At 40.0% G+C, this 18,466-nt stretch overlaps 1 protein-coding gene across 1 annotated transcript; it reads right to left on the reverse strand.

Moving 5' to 3' along the window:
• Positions 1-6,196: 6,196 nt before the first annotated feature.
• Positions 6,197-17,817, reverse strand: LOC311499983 (ribosomal protein S6 kinase beta-2-like). The gene is made up of 16 exons (XM_084561141.1): positions 17,630-17,817; positions 16,226-16,280; positions 16,053-16,090; positions 15,853-15,967; positions 15,671-15,739; positions 15,420-15,567; positions 15,046-15,103; positions 14,845-14,945; positions 13,438-13,528; positions 13,184-13,274; positions 12,622-12,729; positions 11,701-11,763; positions 11,211-11,288; positions 10,997-11,104; positions 10,657-10,769; positions 6,197-9,819 (listed from the first exon to the last, which is right to left on the reverse strand). Exons 2-16 carry the CDS (start codon positions 16,277-16,279, stop codon positions 9,639-9,641), a joined length of 1,416 nt encoding a protein of 471 aa, XP_084417267.1. The 5' UTR covers position 16,280; positions 17,630-17,817; the 3' UTR covers positions 6,197-9,638.
• Between the last annotated feature and the right edge of the window lie 649 nt (positions 17,818-18,466).

Raw genomic sequence — 18,466 nt, forward strand, 5'->3', positions numbered from 1 at the left:
ACGCTCATGTTTCTGTAATTATGTTGTCTTTCCCATGTCATCTCTTGTTTAGGTAGCTAACTACAAATGAAACAAACACTCCTAAACTAGCAGATGTTTCCTTCATCTAAAACAATAGCATCTCTAAATCGGTTTGTATGTACTGTGTCTTTAAACAGATTCACCGATTTACTTCCATTCAATTTTATTTATATAGCATCCATAACAATCCAATTTATCTGAAAACACTTTACATAACCCAGAGTCCGAAAGCCCCAGAGCACCGAGGTGACTGTGGCAAGAAAAACTCCCTTTAACAGGAAAAAGTCGTGAGCAAAACCCAGCTCATATATGGGTACCCATCTGCTCGAAGCAGAGACACAAAAAAGAGAGAGAAGGGGGAAGAGCAGATAAATTCATACCTACGTAGGTTTTTAAAGTGTACTTAATTACCTTAAAGGACTCTGTGGTGGTGGTGGTGTTTTAAAGTGCTCACAGCGACAAACAGCACCCTCTTGTGGCCTTCACAGCCTTGTAAGAGGGAATTTAGTTTTAAGCTCAGAGTTCTTGCGTTGTGATATGTTTACTGTCGTCCTCAGAAATGGTCGAGGTGTTTAGTGACTTAATGCGTTCTAATTTAAGTGGCGTTTTTACCTCTGCGGGACATAGACGCCGTAACCTACGCACGTAGCCTACACCAGTGCGAGCGAGCCATTTACATTTATGTGCTCGTCAGTCTGGTTCGATCAGTAAAAACGCCACCCAAACGTTAGTCGTGGCTGTGTCTTTTTTGTCAGTCGGGTTCATTTTTGTTTCTACTTCCTGTCTCACTTTCCACTTCCCGCTTCACTTTCAACAATGACGACTGAAACTTTCACCGAAATCCCGCCAAAATTTTGCCAAAGACAAGTCATACAAATGTTTGTATCTCCAAACCTCCTCAGTTAACCTTTCCTCGATGTGTTCCATCATATCGCATCGTGAAGGAATACTAAAGCGGAAACACGCTACTACCGAGCAGACCAATCAAAGCTGTTGCACTCTGCGTCGCGGCGGCACATAGTTACATTTCTGGGGAGGCGCACGTTAGCTACGGCGCTAGGGTCTGTGTAGGGGTCTGCGTTGTCGCCGTAGCCTCTGCGTCAACTTAACGCAGAAGTATAAACCGCCTATAATTTAGTCGTATAGAGTTTTTCAATTTCAATTGAATTGAAAATGTTGACATTCACAACGGCTTCATCCTTTTGTTATGTCTTTATATTTTCTACATTAAGGTGTCTAATTGTTAGCTTCCATGGCTTCTAGATACACACAGTTGCCTGGCAGCTCAGCATCTACTGAGTTTAACTTCATTAATTCCCATGTTAACCACTTGCTGCAAAGTAACCACACATCACACAGACTCCTGTCTCTTTGTGACATCCAAATACTGTAAATGATTAATCACAGGATTCATTTATATTTCTTTTGCTATTGTACTAATTAAATGTTAATTAATTAATAATCACGGCCTCTGATTTTTCCTTCACCAGCTCCACCTGCATGAACCAAAATAGCTGGTGCACTTGGAGATGCGCCTCCTCTTGTAGGCTCAGTGGCTGTGTTTGTCACTGAGCCTACGTGGTTTAAAAATAATATATAAAACTAATTTCTACATCACTGCAAAGAGGCACCAATGAGATGTTCTTCAGCAGATTTTGGCTTTAGACTTTTGAACCAGGGGCAAAAAAAATTAAACGGAATAATCAGCTTAGTTTTATGCTGCAGGTCCAAAGGCTATATCAGCTTATTTTCTGCATAGCATGGCAGAACAGTCACCTCTAGATCCATTCAGCAGAGGAAAATGTCTTTAGCTGCTGACACAACAACCTAGTGGGTAGTTTTGCCAGTCTGTGGTGAGATACTAGCATACTGTGGGTTTATCTAAATTTTATCCAAAGAATGCTCACCAGAAAACCAAAACAATGAGCTGAATTTGTCTGTTATATGCCCTCAAATGCATTTTCTGTATAGACAGAACTGAAGCACGGTGACAGTTGTGGAGGTGGATGTGTGAAGCTCTACCTGCTGCAGCCCTGACAGAGAGGAGAACGCCCAGGAGAGCACAGAGGACAAGAGACGACTTCATGGCGGCAAACAGAGCGCTCCTGCAATTTAACAAAATGTTCATTGCTCAGCATTTAAGTGTCACTTGTTAAAGTTCTGATGGTGAGGACTGAATGTCTTACCTGGTTCTAGTGAGAGGGAGGTCTTTCATGAGGAGGATTCAAATTCCTCTAGAATTTATACTCTCTCATTATATATGGCCACGTTTCATTCTGATGTGTTCTTAACGTGCTTCTGATAAACTAATCGTCATATCTACATTCACATATCAGTTTATCAGCTTTTGTTCAAACTGTTCCCAGAGTACCTGGAATGAAATTGGTTCCAGGATGTCTCAAAGGAAACCCAAAGACATAATGCTTGCCAAGAGATTTAAGTTTAAACTATGAACATGAGCAGAACAGACTGAGGTGATGACGTGAGTCAGTGACCTGAAGTAGCACCTGCTGACTTCGGCTGCTGGGAAACGAAGTAAATATGAAGCTAATCAGTCGGTGAAGGTCACAGCAGAAGTCAGGTTGATTTAAAAGCTGCACTTTAAGGTGTTTACTGTAGATATTGTAGTCATTTCTCTCTGTGAAAAAAACAATGTCACTAAGTAGTCTTTGTTGCACAGCATGGTGTATGGTTGAAATACGGTCCCAGAACTCATTCCTGATGTTTATAATGTGACTCAACACGTTTGAATTCAAAAGTCAGTAAAGGAAATTCAAATTCTGATTTGAATCATTTAAAATCTTACCCATTTAATTATTTTATTTAATAGTAGTGAAAATGAACTAAATATGATTTCCATACAATATAACTTGGAGAAATCTCGCCCAATACTAACTCAAACGATAGATATCATATTAAAGTAATGTTGGCAGCCTGTAAAAACCTATGTATATTTGAAAAATAGATCTTTCTGAGCTAACTTCAATAACTACAGCATCTAAACCATCAACTTGTCTATTAGACCCCATCCCAAGTCAGAATTCTTCCCACAAATTAACACCTCCATATTAATACCAGATAAATGTATGCTTTATTAACAGAATATGTGCCTCAGTTTCAGTCAGATTCCAGTTTTTTCATGTGAACAATGATTCTTCCACTTATACAAAACTAACTTATGAGGAGTTCAACAGGGATCTGTGCTCGGACCAATAGTTTTCATATTATACATGCTTCCCTCAGGCAATATTATTAGAAAATACTGCATCATTAAATAAATTTGCAACCTATGAAGTCATATAAAACATATCATTTCTGGGTGACATTACATCGCACTACTGTGAGGTACCTCAGGGTGGTATTTGATATTTGGATATGTCCTTTAATTTGCACATAAAACAAGTACTGCTTCTTTCACTTGCATAATATAGTCAAATTAGGAACATCCTGTCCCAAAAACTAGCTGTTTTTTTTCCAGGCTGATTTACTGTAATGCTTTGTTATCAGCTTGTCCAAATAGGTCTCTAAAAAGCCTGCAATTGCTTTAAAATGCTGCAGCTAGAGCATTCACAGGAACTGGCAAGAGAGATCATATTGGCTCCAGAATAGAATTCAAAATCCGTCTTACGTACAAGGCCCTTAAAGCCCCAGCTCCATCTCATCTTAAAGACCTCTTCTTTCTTAAGATTCAGCTCACAGATACATGTCCTGACATTTTCTTTCAGAGTTCACTGGTATAATTCAGAATTCATTGGTCCATCAACGATGACAAACCATCCCAGATGCAGCAAAACAATGTCCAAATAAGGACATTACCACCCCCGTGTTTCACAGACGAGGTTCACATGCTGGAATGCAGTTTTGTCCCCAAACATGATGCCTCTCATTTAAACCAAACAATTCTACTTTGGTCTCATCTGTCCACAAAGGTTTGTGGCCTGTCCACATGATGTTTAGTAAACTGCAGACAGGCAGATTTTTTCTTTCTGGAGAGCAGTGGCTTCGTCCTTGCCACACACAACTACTATGCACCTTGCTTTTGGGGTGATTCTTGTCGGTTAACCGTCTTAAATCTCCATTTGTTCCCAATCTATCTGACTGTGGATTCCAGATTCTTAAGAAATGGTTATGTGGTTTTGTGATTGGTCCAGCCTTTCCAGCCAATGACAACTCTTTTTCTGAGGTCCTCAGACAGCTCCTTAGTCCTTGCCATTATACACATCCACAAACACGTGTTCTGAAAATCAGACTGTGTTTAATTCTTTATTTATTTTAACAAAACTGGCCACTGAACACCTCTGTTTTGTTACACTGATTGGACACACTTCTGAACAGATGGACTTTAATTTCACCTTGAACTTAACTTCCTGGAGGTGCTCTTACTTTTGCATCTCACAGATATGTAATATTGACTATTGATTTTTTTTACTGAATAAGCAAATATGCAAAAAAGTTTGTTTCATGTTTTGAGTCATTTTGGGGTGAGAAGTGCAAATACATTTAAGCGGTACAGTGGATTATGTCCTGCAGATGCTTTTAATGCCAATATTCTTACTTCTTTAACAGCTGTCGGAAGGATGCCTCACAGTTTTTTTCTATTGCCTACAATAATGTTGACAAAGAAAGTCATGAAGTCATTACTACTGAGTCTAAAGGAATAGATGGCTCAGTAGAGCTGTGACTCTTGTTTAGCCTGACTACAGTGCTGAAAAGAAATCTGGGGTTGTTGTTGTTTTCTTCCGTTAATGACGAATAATGTGGCATTTGAACATCAGTGAGGGCTTTCTTTCTTCTTCTTCTTTCCAGGCTGATTCAGCTGTGTCAACAAAATAATCAATTTGTGCTGGAGTAAACTTTGAGTAGCTTTTGCCGAGGATATTCTCAAAAGGCACTGAAGTAAATAATAAAGGAATTACCTCCTTATATCTATAGTGGCAGCATCATTAGAGAGCCATTTACGGTAAGGAAATGTCTTTGCAATTGCTATGGAATCCACTATTAGATCATAAGAACATAAGAGTTGTAGGGAAATACTATCAAATCCAGTTTCTATGCCATATGTCAGAACAAAATCTAAAGTGTGGGAAACCGGGCAAGTCAACTTTACACAGAGGCTCCTCTCCACTTATATTTATGAAAAAATTTTTAAAAAAATTAAACCTTATGTAACTTGTAAGTAAGGTACAGGGTTGTACAAGAGCCCCCTCTAATGAGCGCTGGAAAAATCAACAAGTGGACACCCGATGGAAGTGCTCTCTCAATGATTACTGCACAATCACAGAAAAAATAATTGTCTTTTATATAAATAAATTCATTCTGACCTATAAATAATTCATAAAAGCAGCAGAAACGGTCTGAATGAAACAACTGTTATCGTCACTTCTTTTTCTAACCTCACTGACCCAGTCTGTTAATGTTGTTTTATTTTCATTGGTTTCACTGTGCTCTTTATGTTCTTCTTTGTATGCAGTAATACAGTAACTATTAGTAAAATAAAATAATATAAACTCATTAATTACTTCAGCTTTATCCTTGGTATCTTGCACAGTAATTTGTTACCCTAACCCTAAGTTAAAAAGCTGCTGATTGTTTTAATGTTGGAGTAAGATGCAGTTCATTTATATTAAAAGTCAGTGAAATCCAATTTCAGTTCATCAGATCTGCATTGGCCTGTGGTTTTGTATCAGTGAAACAAGCTGAATAAAAAGTTTGAATATTTAAAGAGGCACCCATCCTGGATAATGACCCATTTCCTCTGTTTTCATCAACAGCTTCTTCTCTTTTTTTTTGGTTAATGATGCTTCCTGATAGCATGCTGCTTTAATTACTGCTGACTTTTTTTTAAATACCCGACACTGACTTTGCGAACGCACCTCCTGATTGCTGCACCTCTCCACTGACTGTCTCACGCGCCGGGTTTTCTTTCCCTCTACGTAATCACGGGTCCCTCTCGAAGCCTGCGTCAAAACACAGCAAAGTCTGCATTTCATTTGTCACGCTGTCACTTCCACCATCTGTGACGACAGTCGAAGTGAAGGAAAGTTTTTAAAAGATGGAAAAGATTTAGAGAGTGACAAATTCTAATGCCTTAACCCATTAAAAACTATATATCTTAGAAAGCGTTTTTTTTTGCGTAATAAGAAATTGATCTAGATGACATGAGAAACAATTGTGACACTGATTCCCGGTGATGCAACTCAACATGCTGTGCTCAACTGTCCGTATAACAGAAACCAGAGAATCGCAAACATGAATTAAGCTCACTTTTATTCTTAACACATTCATCAGTTAGAAGAAAAAGAAAATCACAAAAACAAGCAGTAAATCCACTCAGTCCAAATAAGAAGAAACAGAGATGAAGAATCCTTTTCATAAAGCTGCATATATCAGGCAGTAATAGTTATTAATTATGTAAATAAATCAAAACAACAACAACAACAAAACCTTTGCTTCAGAATATTTCATGAAATAAAAACAGCTTTGCAATACGACTGTGTGCAGTTTAAACAGTTCTTCAGAGTACAACAGTGTTAGCAGACTGTGAGTTCAGTGCTAATGAAGGAAGGCTGGTGGAGGTAGGGAGGAAGACTGTATGTGTCTTTTGAGCAAGAAAACAGGAATCTTCTTCCAAAAAAAAAAAAAAAAATGAATAAATAAAACAACAGCAGCGCAAATCTTTGGAGAACAAAGGAGTCCAGTCACATGAATAATAAATATAAAACCATGAAAACGGTGAAAATAATCCAATTCCCAGCCATGCTACAGGCCAAATGCTAACATCATGATGGCAATGTTTAGCGGGGAATGTTTACCAGATGTTTAGAGCGGTGTAGTTGAGGCTGATGGAAAATTTGAATTGAAATGGAAACCTGGATCAGAACCAGGAGTCTTTAGAGACCGAGGGGTTCCTGAGAACATGAATGTCGGTATCTGATTTATTGATCCATCCATCAGTCATTAACATTAATGAGATATTTCACTGCTAAAGCTCAAAAGTGAACCTCGCTATGGCACCAGAGAACAAAAGACAGAGGGATTCATCCTCTGAAGACCATGAATGTCTGAGCAAAGTTTTGTGACTATGCATCTGAAGAGATGGAGAAAAAAAAAAAGAAAACATATTAGAGTTCATCCTCCAGGAACCATAAATGACGTCTGTACTGAACGTGATTCCAGTACAGCAGTTGTATCCAGCCAAACATGTGTTGGGTGATTTCACAATTTCATGGATTGATTCGATATTATATCGTCATTTATTCACATGATAACTCATTTCATTATTAATTATTTATTGAGGTAACACTGATTCGATCCCTGTACAATGCAAAGGATTTATTTATTTATTTTTTAAAAACAGGTGGTGTAATACATTCTTTATTCTACATACAAACTGTTTAGCCTCGGACTGATATAAATCTGTTTGAGGTTTTCTCCTTTAAGTGGAGTAGACAGTTGTTGTTGTTGCCTGATGAGCAGCAACAACAACAACAACAACAACAACAACTCTTTTTCCGTGGTCTTCAGAAAGCTCCTTTGTCACTTCCACAAACATGTGTTGTGGAGGTCAAACTGTGACAAAGCCCTGATTTCTTTAAACAAAGCAGGGTACTGAAAGACACCTGAGTTTCATTACATCGATTGGAAACGCGTCTGAACAGATGCACTCTAATTTGGCCTTGAAATTAACTTGTAATTCCTCAAGTGCACTTTTACCCCTTATTTACACATGATTCATTTTCTTGATCAAACAAACACAAAAGCATAACATTTCAGTATCACTTGTTTGATTGGGTTCTCATTGTCTACTGTCAGGACGCTGAAGTCTTGAGTCATTTTTATGCAGAAATGTAGAAAATTCTGAAGGACGCAAACACCCAACACTGTCTGTTATCCTACGGGAATTTGTAATATTTGGAACTTATTCTGTCACCGTTTTTCTATTGAACAGACAGAGTGTCTGGATTTGAATTTTCTCAATCTATAAATACATTATAACCTTCCAGTGCTGAATTAGAGCCACTTTAAAATACTTTTTTTATTAAAACTAGTTGACCTATGTGCCATGTGTAAAAATAGCTTTTGTTTGGTAACAAAAAATAAATTTATAGCACCGCCGTGCATCGTACTGATTATATGGACTTATGTGAGCACATGTTTTCCTCTGCGAAAAGAATATTACAACCTGAACCAGGTGTGCAATATGAGGAGAGTCTGTGTAAACGGCTTTGGCAGTAGACATTCAGAGAAATAAGCAACGCTATGTAAGGCTATGTTTACATGGACAATATAGCTCCGACCAGATCAATCATTCTGATCATGGATGATACATAAAATGATCTGATCAGACATGTGTGTTTACGTGCCCCAAAACATTAATCACGGTAGAACTTTACTGATAACATGTGGAGCATCAAATCTGCTGGAAATATAGGGAGGTGGAGACAGAACGAGCAGAAGGAGAAATGGGGCAAGGAGAAGGAGGAACGGAAGGACGATACAGAAGGATGAGGAAGAGGAGGAAAGGAAGGAGGATACAGAAGGAGAAGGAGGAGGAGGAGAAGGAGATGAAGGATGGACTTCATCTCCACGTTTTCCAACATTGCTGTCCACATGGATTCTGGCTTTGTCCATCTTTTCAAGCACTTGTTTAAACTGTTTTTTTTTCTTCCTCCATGTTGACGCTCGTGACCTGATGTTTACCCTACGTGGAGCAAACATGCTCAGAAAGAATGGATTTACTCCAACCAGAGAGAAACCATCAGATCAAGTGTTTGCGTCATTATTAGGAGATCAGCGTTTTAGTTTTATTCAGTTTAGTGGAATACTTTCGTCCATGGAAACACAGCCTTTGATAAAGGTCCCTCGTTTCATATAAATTTTCACGTAAAATCTAATGCGACATTGATGAGTACGTTATCATAAGTGCGCTGTGGCATTTCATCCAGTAGATTTTGTCCTACCTCAAAGTACCTGACAAGCTGCCGCCTGAAGGTCAGCTCCACGCTTCCACCTTAATGGGACTGAATCAGGACTTCATCAGTTCTCTAATTAAAACGTCAGCCGGTGATAACAGACTTCTTTGCGAGGCTGATGAACTAATTAAACCCCCCAAACCATATCACGGCTTTCCTTGGCTTTAATTATACCGCCATGTTCATACAAGATGGAACTCTGTTACCAGTCAGTCAATCATTTACTTGACCTCGACTGCTCCTTTAGAGAGGTTGGTGGAGGAGAATCTGTGTTTCTGTTGGCGTCTGTCTACAAATATCTGGGGGAGTTATTTTATATAGGTTACTGTTCTCTATACATCAGTGCCACAGTGTGACAGAAGTATGGAGCTGTAAATTAAAGCTTTATGAAGTAAAGTGATCAAACAGAGGCTGTCCCTAAACATCCCCTGTTGATCCAGTGAAATCTGTATAAAGGCATGGATGTGGAGACAAACAGGAAATGCTGCCAACTTCCCACTGATGGTTTTGGCTTCTCATTAAACCACTTCAATAAGCATGATACCATCAAAAACACAACACTTCAAAGCCTCCGCACCTCAACGTCGAGTGTACACTATAGAATACAATAACCTGACTGAGGTTAGATCTCTGAAGATTTTCTCTTCATCTCCGGTGTCCCTTCTGCTTTTTATTCCTGGAAGGGGTCTTGATCGGCCGGCTGGCGCCTCCGTTCTCCAGCGCCACAGAGACCGGAGCCGCCGGTGTAGGAGAGGTGGGAGAGAAAAGGTCCGGCTCTCCGTCGATGCTGGACTTAAACAGTCCCGCAGGGGAAAACGTCAGAGGACTGAGAAGAAGAAAAAACAAGAAATACATGATGGAGGTAAAGGAAATAAATAAAAGGTATTTAATTTATCATTTCATCATTAATGACACATCTGATTGCCCTAAAGAGACATGCCTTCAGGAAGAGACTAGCAGTGATGTGCTCATGAGAATCCATGAATGTTAATGAAAAGTGTAGTGGCTCAAACTGATGACCAATGTTATTCACTTCTCCTATCAGTGGTTTTAATGTTGCGGCTGATCGGTGTACAACACCGTAATTTAGGCAGCCAGAGCCTGGAACATCCTCTAGAAACTGTCAGCCACTGAGATGGATGAGTAAGATATGTAGATGGAGTTTTACAGCTTGGAATAACATCTCTGTGTTAAGACAATATTTGCTGCTTTGTATCAAATTAAATATTTTTGGCCATTCTAGCTCTATAAATGAGATAATTCATTTAACACAGTCAAGTTGCTGCCTTATGGGTGAAGGTTCAAAAGTTTGGTTTTGAAATAAAGCTTTTTCTTTGCTATTCTGGGCAGCGTTACACAAATGGTCTCGTTATTAGTCGCTGGAGAACAGGATCATTTCAGGGCTGATTTTCTGGACCATCAACTGATTGTGAATGTTTCTCAATGATTTTATTTGGAGGATTTTTGCCTGTTTACATCTGTCTGGTAACCTGAGAGCCACTTGTTTGTTTCTATATATCTGAATAGCTTTTTTTGCCTAGTGACATGCGGCTTTAACAGCTTTGACTTTTTGCTGTGCTTTGCAGGATTTTGGTGTTTTGTGTCTTTTGTGGCACACATCATGCTCTGCTTTTGTCTTCAACACGCAGTGTGTTTGTGTTACCTGATGGGTGTGCGTGGGCTGCTGTTGTGTCGGCGTACAGGACGCGTCCGGGGCTCGAACGAGAAGCCTTCTTTTAGACTCTCTAGGACCGATGGAGCCACGTAGGTGAAACCCTGAAGGAAAAAGATCACTCTGCAGTCAGTAATAGATGGAGAACTTTTACCATGCTGCTGATAAACACATTGAAACAGATGTGTTTTCTTTCCAGTGATAACACAGAAGACCGTAAAAGAACCTTTGGAAAATAACCAGAAACAATACTAATGTTTTATTGCCAGTTAAGTGCAGTTTCTAGCCTTAATATAAACTTTAAGAAGTCGTATAAGAAAAAGAATCTCACAGCGAAGGCGAGCTCAGCACTGTGACTGAGCGTAGTGTCATCTGGACTGTCCACCGGCGTCTGTCGGGTAAACCTGGTGTCAAACTGACTCACATCCTCGTCCGAATGCTGCAGAAAGAAAACAACGATTTGAAGGGAAAGATTTATTCAATTTAAGATGCAATACAATGTAAGAAAATGTGTTTGAGTGAGGGCAAAAGGAAAACAGTGATACCAGCTGTGGTTTATACGGTGGCTCCACTCTCTTGTGCAGTAGGTCGTCCCAGTTGACGTGCTTGAAGAAGGGATGTTTCTGTAAAGAACACATCTTCTTTTATTACCTGCAAGTTCATGTCTCTTTTGTTTCTCTTACAGGAGGCGTGCAGCATTTTAATCCTAACCTTCAAAATTGAACATTTCCAGGCAATCTGCTAATCTCCCTCACCTAAAAGCAGGCCACCCATGAGATAATTGTTTCCATGGAGGCTAAACAGAATGATCTGATCAGATATATGTGTTTACTCGCCCCCAAACACAGTGGTGGTTACATGAGGCGGTTTTATTCTGATAAATAGAGGAATACCAGGGTCCATATAAACGCAGCCACTGTTCCCATTGTAAATCATGTTCATTGCCGTTAACACTCGCCAGCCGGCTTATTGAGTAACAGGAAAGCAGGTACACAGCGAACATGATGGGAGAATGTGTGTGAATGAAACGGTTACCTGGATATCAGCACAGTCTGCTTTACTAGAGCCCAGTCTTTGAGCTGGATTCTTCTTCAACAGCTGGAAAAACACGAGAGCGGAGCGCGTCAGTATAAAGACAGATGGTTGTGGGTTTTTGTTTCCAAATATAATAATCTGCAACCAATAACTCTAGTGAGCGGTCATATTAACCTGGAACAGACTAACTGATATTAAATAATTTTCTTTCAAGACAGATTTCTTATGAGATGACAAAATATCTGAAAAAAGTTACGTTTGTTTTTCTGGTTACTGATTTTGATGATTCTAAATTAATCTCCTAATTTGTAAATTTTAAGTTTAAATTGTGACAGCTGGGATTGGCTCCAGCAGACCCCGCGACCCTTCACATCAACTAGCGTTTACAGAAGATGAAGTTTAAGTTGTTTGATGTAAATGACTGAGGGTTAATTCCTGACTGTGTAACCAGAAACCTATCTCAACACAACTCCATTACTACCGTCATGGATTAGTAAACCGATAAAGTTTATTTAGATCATTTTTAGCTGACCTAATGTGATTTGGACCGATAGATCTGATAAGAAAATTACACCTAAGCACAAACATGTGTCTGACTTTAATGAACTGATTAAAACCAAGCACTTTTGGTGTGTGATTTATAAAGTTTCAGTTCATTATTTATGTGGTTTAAAACATCCAGAACCCGTTTATGTTAAAGACAAGCAACAAACACAAAACTCACTGAAGGCCGTAGTGAAGAAGAAAACACTGTCAGGGCGGTTAAACTGAAAATATGTGGAGCTATAAACTAACTCTTCATAGAGTTCAGGTCAGTTTATTCTATCCGATATAATACTGGATTATACTTCTATTAATGTTTTCTTTTTGCATAAACAAAATATTTTTCACAAAGACTTGCGATTGTGGTCCGTTACAGACCTTCTTGATCAGGTCTCTGGCGTCAATCGTCAGATATGGGGGAAGATTGAGTTTACATTTCAAGATCTTATCGATGGTCTTCTTCCTGTTTTCAGCCGTGAACGGAGGCTGGTGGAAAAAAAAAAAAAAAAAACAGCGAACACTGAGCAGTACTGATTTCTCTAATGTGTAACAAAGAATCTTAATGATAGAACAAAACTACAAGATTTGATTTAGTTTCTTAAGCACGCTCTGAGGCTTAACAAGCACCAACTCATTTGTGGGACCTATAAAAGGTCTATAAAAGACCTATAAAGTTTTGTTTCCATGTTCTCCCTGTGTCTGCTGTGTTTCCTCTCACATAGACATGCAAGTTAGGTTCATTGGTGATCCTCAACTGTCCGTGGGTGGGGTGCAAGTGTGAATGGTTAACCTCTACAGTATAATTAAATTCTCATTACACTTAAATCAGCCACAACTCAACAGAGATTATCCCAGGAAATATCAGAAAATAAGTGAAAAGGTCCACAGCCCATGACCATCTCCTGACACGGTTTCCTCGTAATTACTAGTTTCAGCTTACCGATCCAGTCATCATGTCGTACATCAGGGCTCCGAGGCTCCACCAGTCAACTGCTCTGTTATGACCCGACCTGGTCAGAATCTCTGGAGCCCTGGGACAGAGGACAGTGAAGACGTTAAAGGAGGAAAAAAGAAAAATACAGAATGCACACCAGATACTGAACACAAGGGTTCACTTACTTTTACAACTCACAGATACGTACCACGTACGTGACTTTAAATAAATGCACAAGTATAATATTTGATGTTACCCACATGTATTCTATGGTGCCGCAGAAGGTGTGCGTGACGGTTCCATCATGAATTGACTCCTTACAGAGGCCAAAGTCAGTCAGCTTGATGTGTCCTGAGAACAGACAAATGATACTGAAGTGACACAGAAAATAAGATGATATAAGATAATCCTTTATAAATCCCACACCGGGGAAGTTTGCAGCGTTGCAGCAGCAAACAGTTTAAGGACGGTACACACAGGAGGAAAAATAAAATATATTCAGATATTAATATTGTTGGGATTGCCCAGTGTGTGTGTGTGTGCATGTGTGTGTGTGTGTGTGTGTGTGTGTGTATGTGTGTGTGTGTCATCTACTGGGAGCAGGCTTGATTGTACCTCACAGCAGCAACATTATCAGCATCATCAGTGAGAGGCTGCAGCTTTATAATGAGTAATCATGATGTTTTAACCATGATGTAAATCAGGAACCAATCCAAACAAACCACTTGTACACAAAAATGGAAACATCCCAAAGTTAATGTCTTTTAAGAGCTAAATTTTAATTTAATAAATGTAGATGTTTCTGTTCCTATTCTTATTTCAAAGCCAACATCCAAGAACTAAGAGCTATGCTGGCCGACATCGCCTCACATCTCCAGTGTCTGGCCCAAAAAATTGCACACCACAAAAATTAAAGCCAACAACCATCTGGTACATAGGTTTAGCGCCTGTGAGGAAATAATTCTTGATACCAGCAGGAGGTAGTAGTCTCTATTCAGCAATCAAAATGGGAAACGGGAAAAGCTATTAGCTGGGGGGCTAGGAAACTAGAGAGTTTATATCAATCTAGGTCATCATGTTGTGGAAATATTTGTGGATTTGAACGTTTAGGTGAGATGAAGCCTCTGTATCTCTGTGTCTAAACCGTCCATTTGTTCACACAGCACTATGTACACTGTGTACAAGTGGGTTGCCACGTGTCTGGCCATCGTCTGGCAACACTTCCTTTGGAATCTGTTATGGGGCTTCAACAGACACACAGATTAAAAATAACTACATGCAATTGGGAGTCCTTCGACCAATCAGAGCCATTTTGTTTTAATTCCACAGCTCTCAGATGACATGTATGACTATAACGATGTTACTCTTCTGTCCATCTCCACATTAAGCCCACCCAAACGATTTGATTAGCCAGGAGATCTTTAGCGGAGCACAATCTTTCAGGCTATACTCAAGGCAGCTCACTGAGACGGACATGGAGGAATGAGAACCTGTAACCTTGCGGTCTCAAAGCTGCTTCTCTAACCACTAGTCCTCAGCCCCCCCCGATGAAAGATGATTGCCACCACATGCAATTAGCTCAGCAGCCCATCACACCTGACTGACTCGTTTACACAGTAACACAGCCCTGTCTGTAGAAAGCATTAGACAAACATGTGGTGTGTTACCTTGGTGACTGAGCATGATGTTTTCAGGCTTCAGGTCTCGATAAATGATCCCATTAGAGTGGAGGTGACCCAGGGCCAACGTGATCTCTCCTAAATAGAAACTACGCACACACAGTATTCATTCAGAGCCATGACCCAAATTACATGTTTGCCCTAACCCCACAGAAACCATTTAATTTCGTCATCACAGCAAATCCTTACCAGGCAGTGTCCTCCATGAATATGCCTTCCTTCTCCAGCTGCATGAACAGTTCCCCTCCTGGTGACAGAGGTGTTAGACATTATTCCTCTCACTCTCACTCATTCCTTACTTTCTCTTCAAACAAGGTTTGTCCACAAAAAAATAGATAAGTAGCGATGGGTCAACAAGAGACCATGAATGTTAATGAAATCTCAACTTCGACAAATAATGGAAGAAACAGACACTGCTGATTGACACATGACTCAATGATGCTGATGAGGCTTCACTCTAAAACTAAAGGGATGAAGGTAAGGCCTCACATCTGGCCATGCAGCCTAACCCTAACCCTAACCCTGTATTCTTCCTCCCTCCATCCACCAGTGCCACAGCTTACCACTCAGACACTCCAGGATGAGGTAGAGCTTTCCCCCAGTCTGGAAGGCGTAGAGCAGATCCACGATGAACGGGTGCCTCACCGTCTCCAGGATCTCCCGCTCTGCTCGTGTGTGTGCAGTGTCTTTAGCATTACAGACTATCTTCGCCTGCAAGAGACGCAGTGATAATGGGCACATTAAAATTCTGAGGGAGACAAAGCTGGGGAAAATATAAAAAAAAAAAAGGAGAACAAACAGAATAACTGAGCACCTTTTTCAGAACTTTCATGGCAAATATTTTCCCCGTCTGGGCACCCTGAACCTTCCTCACCTGGAAAACCTTGGCAAAAGAGAAAATGTATAAAATTAAGCGTAGTAAAAGGGATGTAAAAGAAGATTAGCTGGTCTGTCATAAAAACATTTAGAGGAAAGTGTACAACCACAACCACACACCTTGCCATAGGCTCCTTTTCCAAGCACAGTTAGCAGCTCAAAGCAGTCAGGTCCAACTTTCTCACTATCTCTGTTGACGCTTTCACTGGTCAGCTCCACCTCCTCTGTCTGAACACTGTGAGGAACAAAACACAGAAGAGCAGTGTGGGACACAGGGGGTTTTGTTTTGTTTTGTGTTGTTTGTAATAATTTTAACTTACTTCTCTGGTTCTGTCGCAGTGAACTCGCACACATCGTCCTACAGACACAAAACAGCAAATCAACAACACAAAGTCATGAATTCCTGTCTCACAGGTATTATGTCGTCTAAACCAGTAGAATAATAGTATAATTAAGCGATCAACTGTTGTCTTATCAATAATGTGATACAGACCTCTGTGTCGCTGAAGTCCTCATTCTCCAAATCGATATCGAACACTCCTGCCATCCTGAAACAGAGACTATGTGGTCAACAATCAGTCAAGTTTAATTTACCCATGAAACAATAAACCTGTGATCAGTTTTTCACTGCTGTAAATATCCATTTGAGTGATACAACAATATAAACTTTAAGATAATAGTAATAAGTTGACTGTTCATCACATTAAGATATATATACACACATATAAATATATACACACACATCTGTGAAGGTTCTCAGTCATCCAGGAAAAAAAAAAAAAAAGCATTTAAGAAAGGCCACTGGACTTTTTTTTGAGAAGGCGTGTATCGGGTGTATCTAGAGATTAATGGCCACTAGTCATGACAATTTCTGGTCGTTAAAAGAAACGAGTCAAGCAAGTTTATGATGGGCTACACCCATGAGATGTTCCCATTTAAACCTCATCTTTATGCCAGTCCCTTAGAACTGAAGAAGCTACTTGGATGAGTGGTGAAAAGTCTTCTCAAAAAAACTCCTGTTCTCCATGTTTCTGGCCTTTATGGAAACTCGTCAAGTCACCCGATGCCTGATGTTTACCCCATATTGGGCAAATGTCCGTTGAAAACACTGCCACTATTTTTTAACACTTCATCTGATCAAATCTAAAGGGAAAACCACTAAACTCTTATGTTGATAAGTTATCCAAGAAGAGCTGAATAGTATTAGTAGTAAAAAACATACTTATTTATGTAGTCTTATTCAGTGTGAGTCTACATTACAACATACATTTGGACTACAATAACAAGGGGAAGCCAATCAATTAATTCTGCTGCAGCTGGTTGTGTTTAATAATAAGACATCCACCCTAGCTGTACCTGGCCTGGCCTGGCCTAACCTCCATCAAGTGGCTGTTTTGGCAAAAGCATGGCAGATCTAACGTTACATGTCTGAGCTTAAACCATCTCTAACATCTTTTCAGAAATGCTTCAGGCTTAAGGTATTCCAGCAGACAGTTTAACTTAATATGTTTGTCACTAATGTTCAAAGAAGTCTATCACGCCAACGAAACTGCATTTTATTTATTTATTATTTTCTTATGTTCATTTATTTGTCTTTCTTTTCTTTAACTGGTACGTCAAATCAGAGGAGTCAGACGCTGTCAGACAGCTAGCTTAACTTCTAGCATCATTAGCATGCTACTTACTGCTGAGTAAACCAAAACAACATGACAGTAACTGTTGACTTGTGATGCTCACATACATGGTCTGTAAACATATTACGGAACCACGTTTATCTGGAAAACCCCGACTTAAAACAGATTACAATGTTAAATATTAGCTGTCACTACTCTGACAACTGGTTTGACAGGTAGCGAGCGAAAACAAACAACGTGCTAGCTGTTAGCTAGCGTCTCACCTGTAAACGCTCCCTCATCCGGCGGTCCCCTGGATATCTAGGTACAACGGAAAATAGTAACGCAGCTTTTATACACAACCAGCCACGGCGGTCATTCTTTGTGTGTCGTTAGCTAATCAGGAAGAGCACACAGGGATGTTTGGTTTGCCGTCATGCTCCGGCTTCTGACTTAACCTTTGACCCCTCCCCTTACGTCATCAGCGAGGGACGTAAACAAAATAAAAACATAACAGAGATAAATATTTAATTTATCCCAAGGGAAATTCAATATCCAGTAGTTTCATCCCATAAAAAAGCAGATATTTATTAATAATAATAATAATAATAATAATAATAATAATAATAATAATAATAATCCATTATCCATTATCCATGAGGTGAGGTGTTAGTCCACTCCCATCTCTGTTAGCTTGTCCTTCAGTAACAGGGGCTGGTAGGTGTTGAATACACTGGAAAAGTCAAAAAACATGGTCCTCACAGCAGCATTCCCCCTGTCCAAGTGTGAGAGAGTCCGATGGAGCAGGTAGAGTATGGCGCCTTCCACCCCAACCTTCTCCTGGTACACAAACTGCAGTGGGTCGAGAGCGTGGCGGACCTGGGGCCCTATGTGATGGAGCAGCAGCCTCTGCATGGTCTTGTGGCTTCTTAGGGAATGGCATGATGCAGGCTGTCTTCCACTGCAAGCTCAGGTTAAATACATGCTGTAGAGGCTCCACCGGCTCATAAGCACAGATCCTGAGTAATCATGGGGACACTCCGTCTGGGCCGGCTGCTTTTCTGGGATGGAACCTCCTTAGTTGTCCACTAACCTGAGCCGAAGTGATGGCGATGGTGGCG

The sequence above is a fragment of the Chelon labrosus genome (assembly GCF_963514085.1).
Source record: "Chelon labrosus genome assembly, chromosome: 2".
NCBI lineage: Eukaryota > Metazoa > Chordata > Actinopteri > Mugiliformes > Mugilidae > Chelon > Chelon labrosus.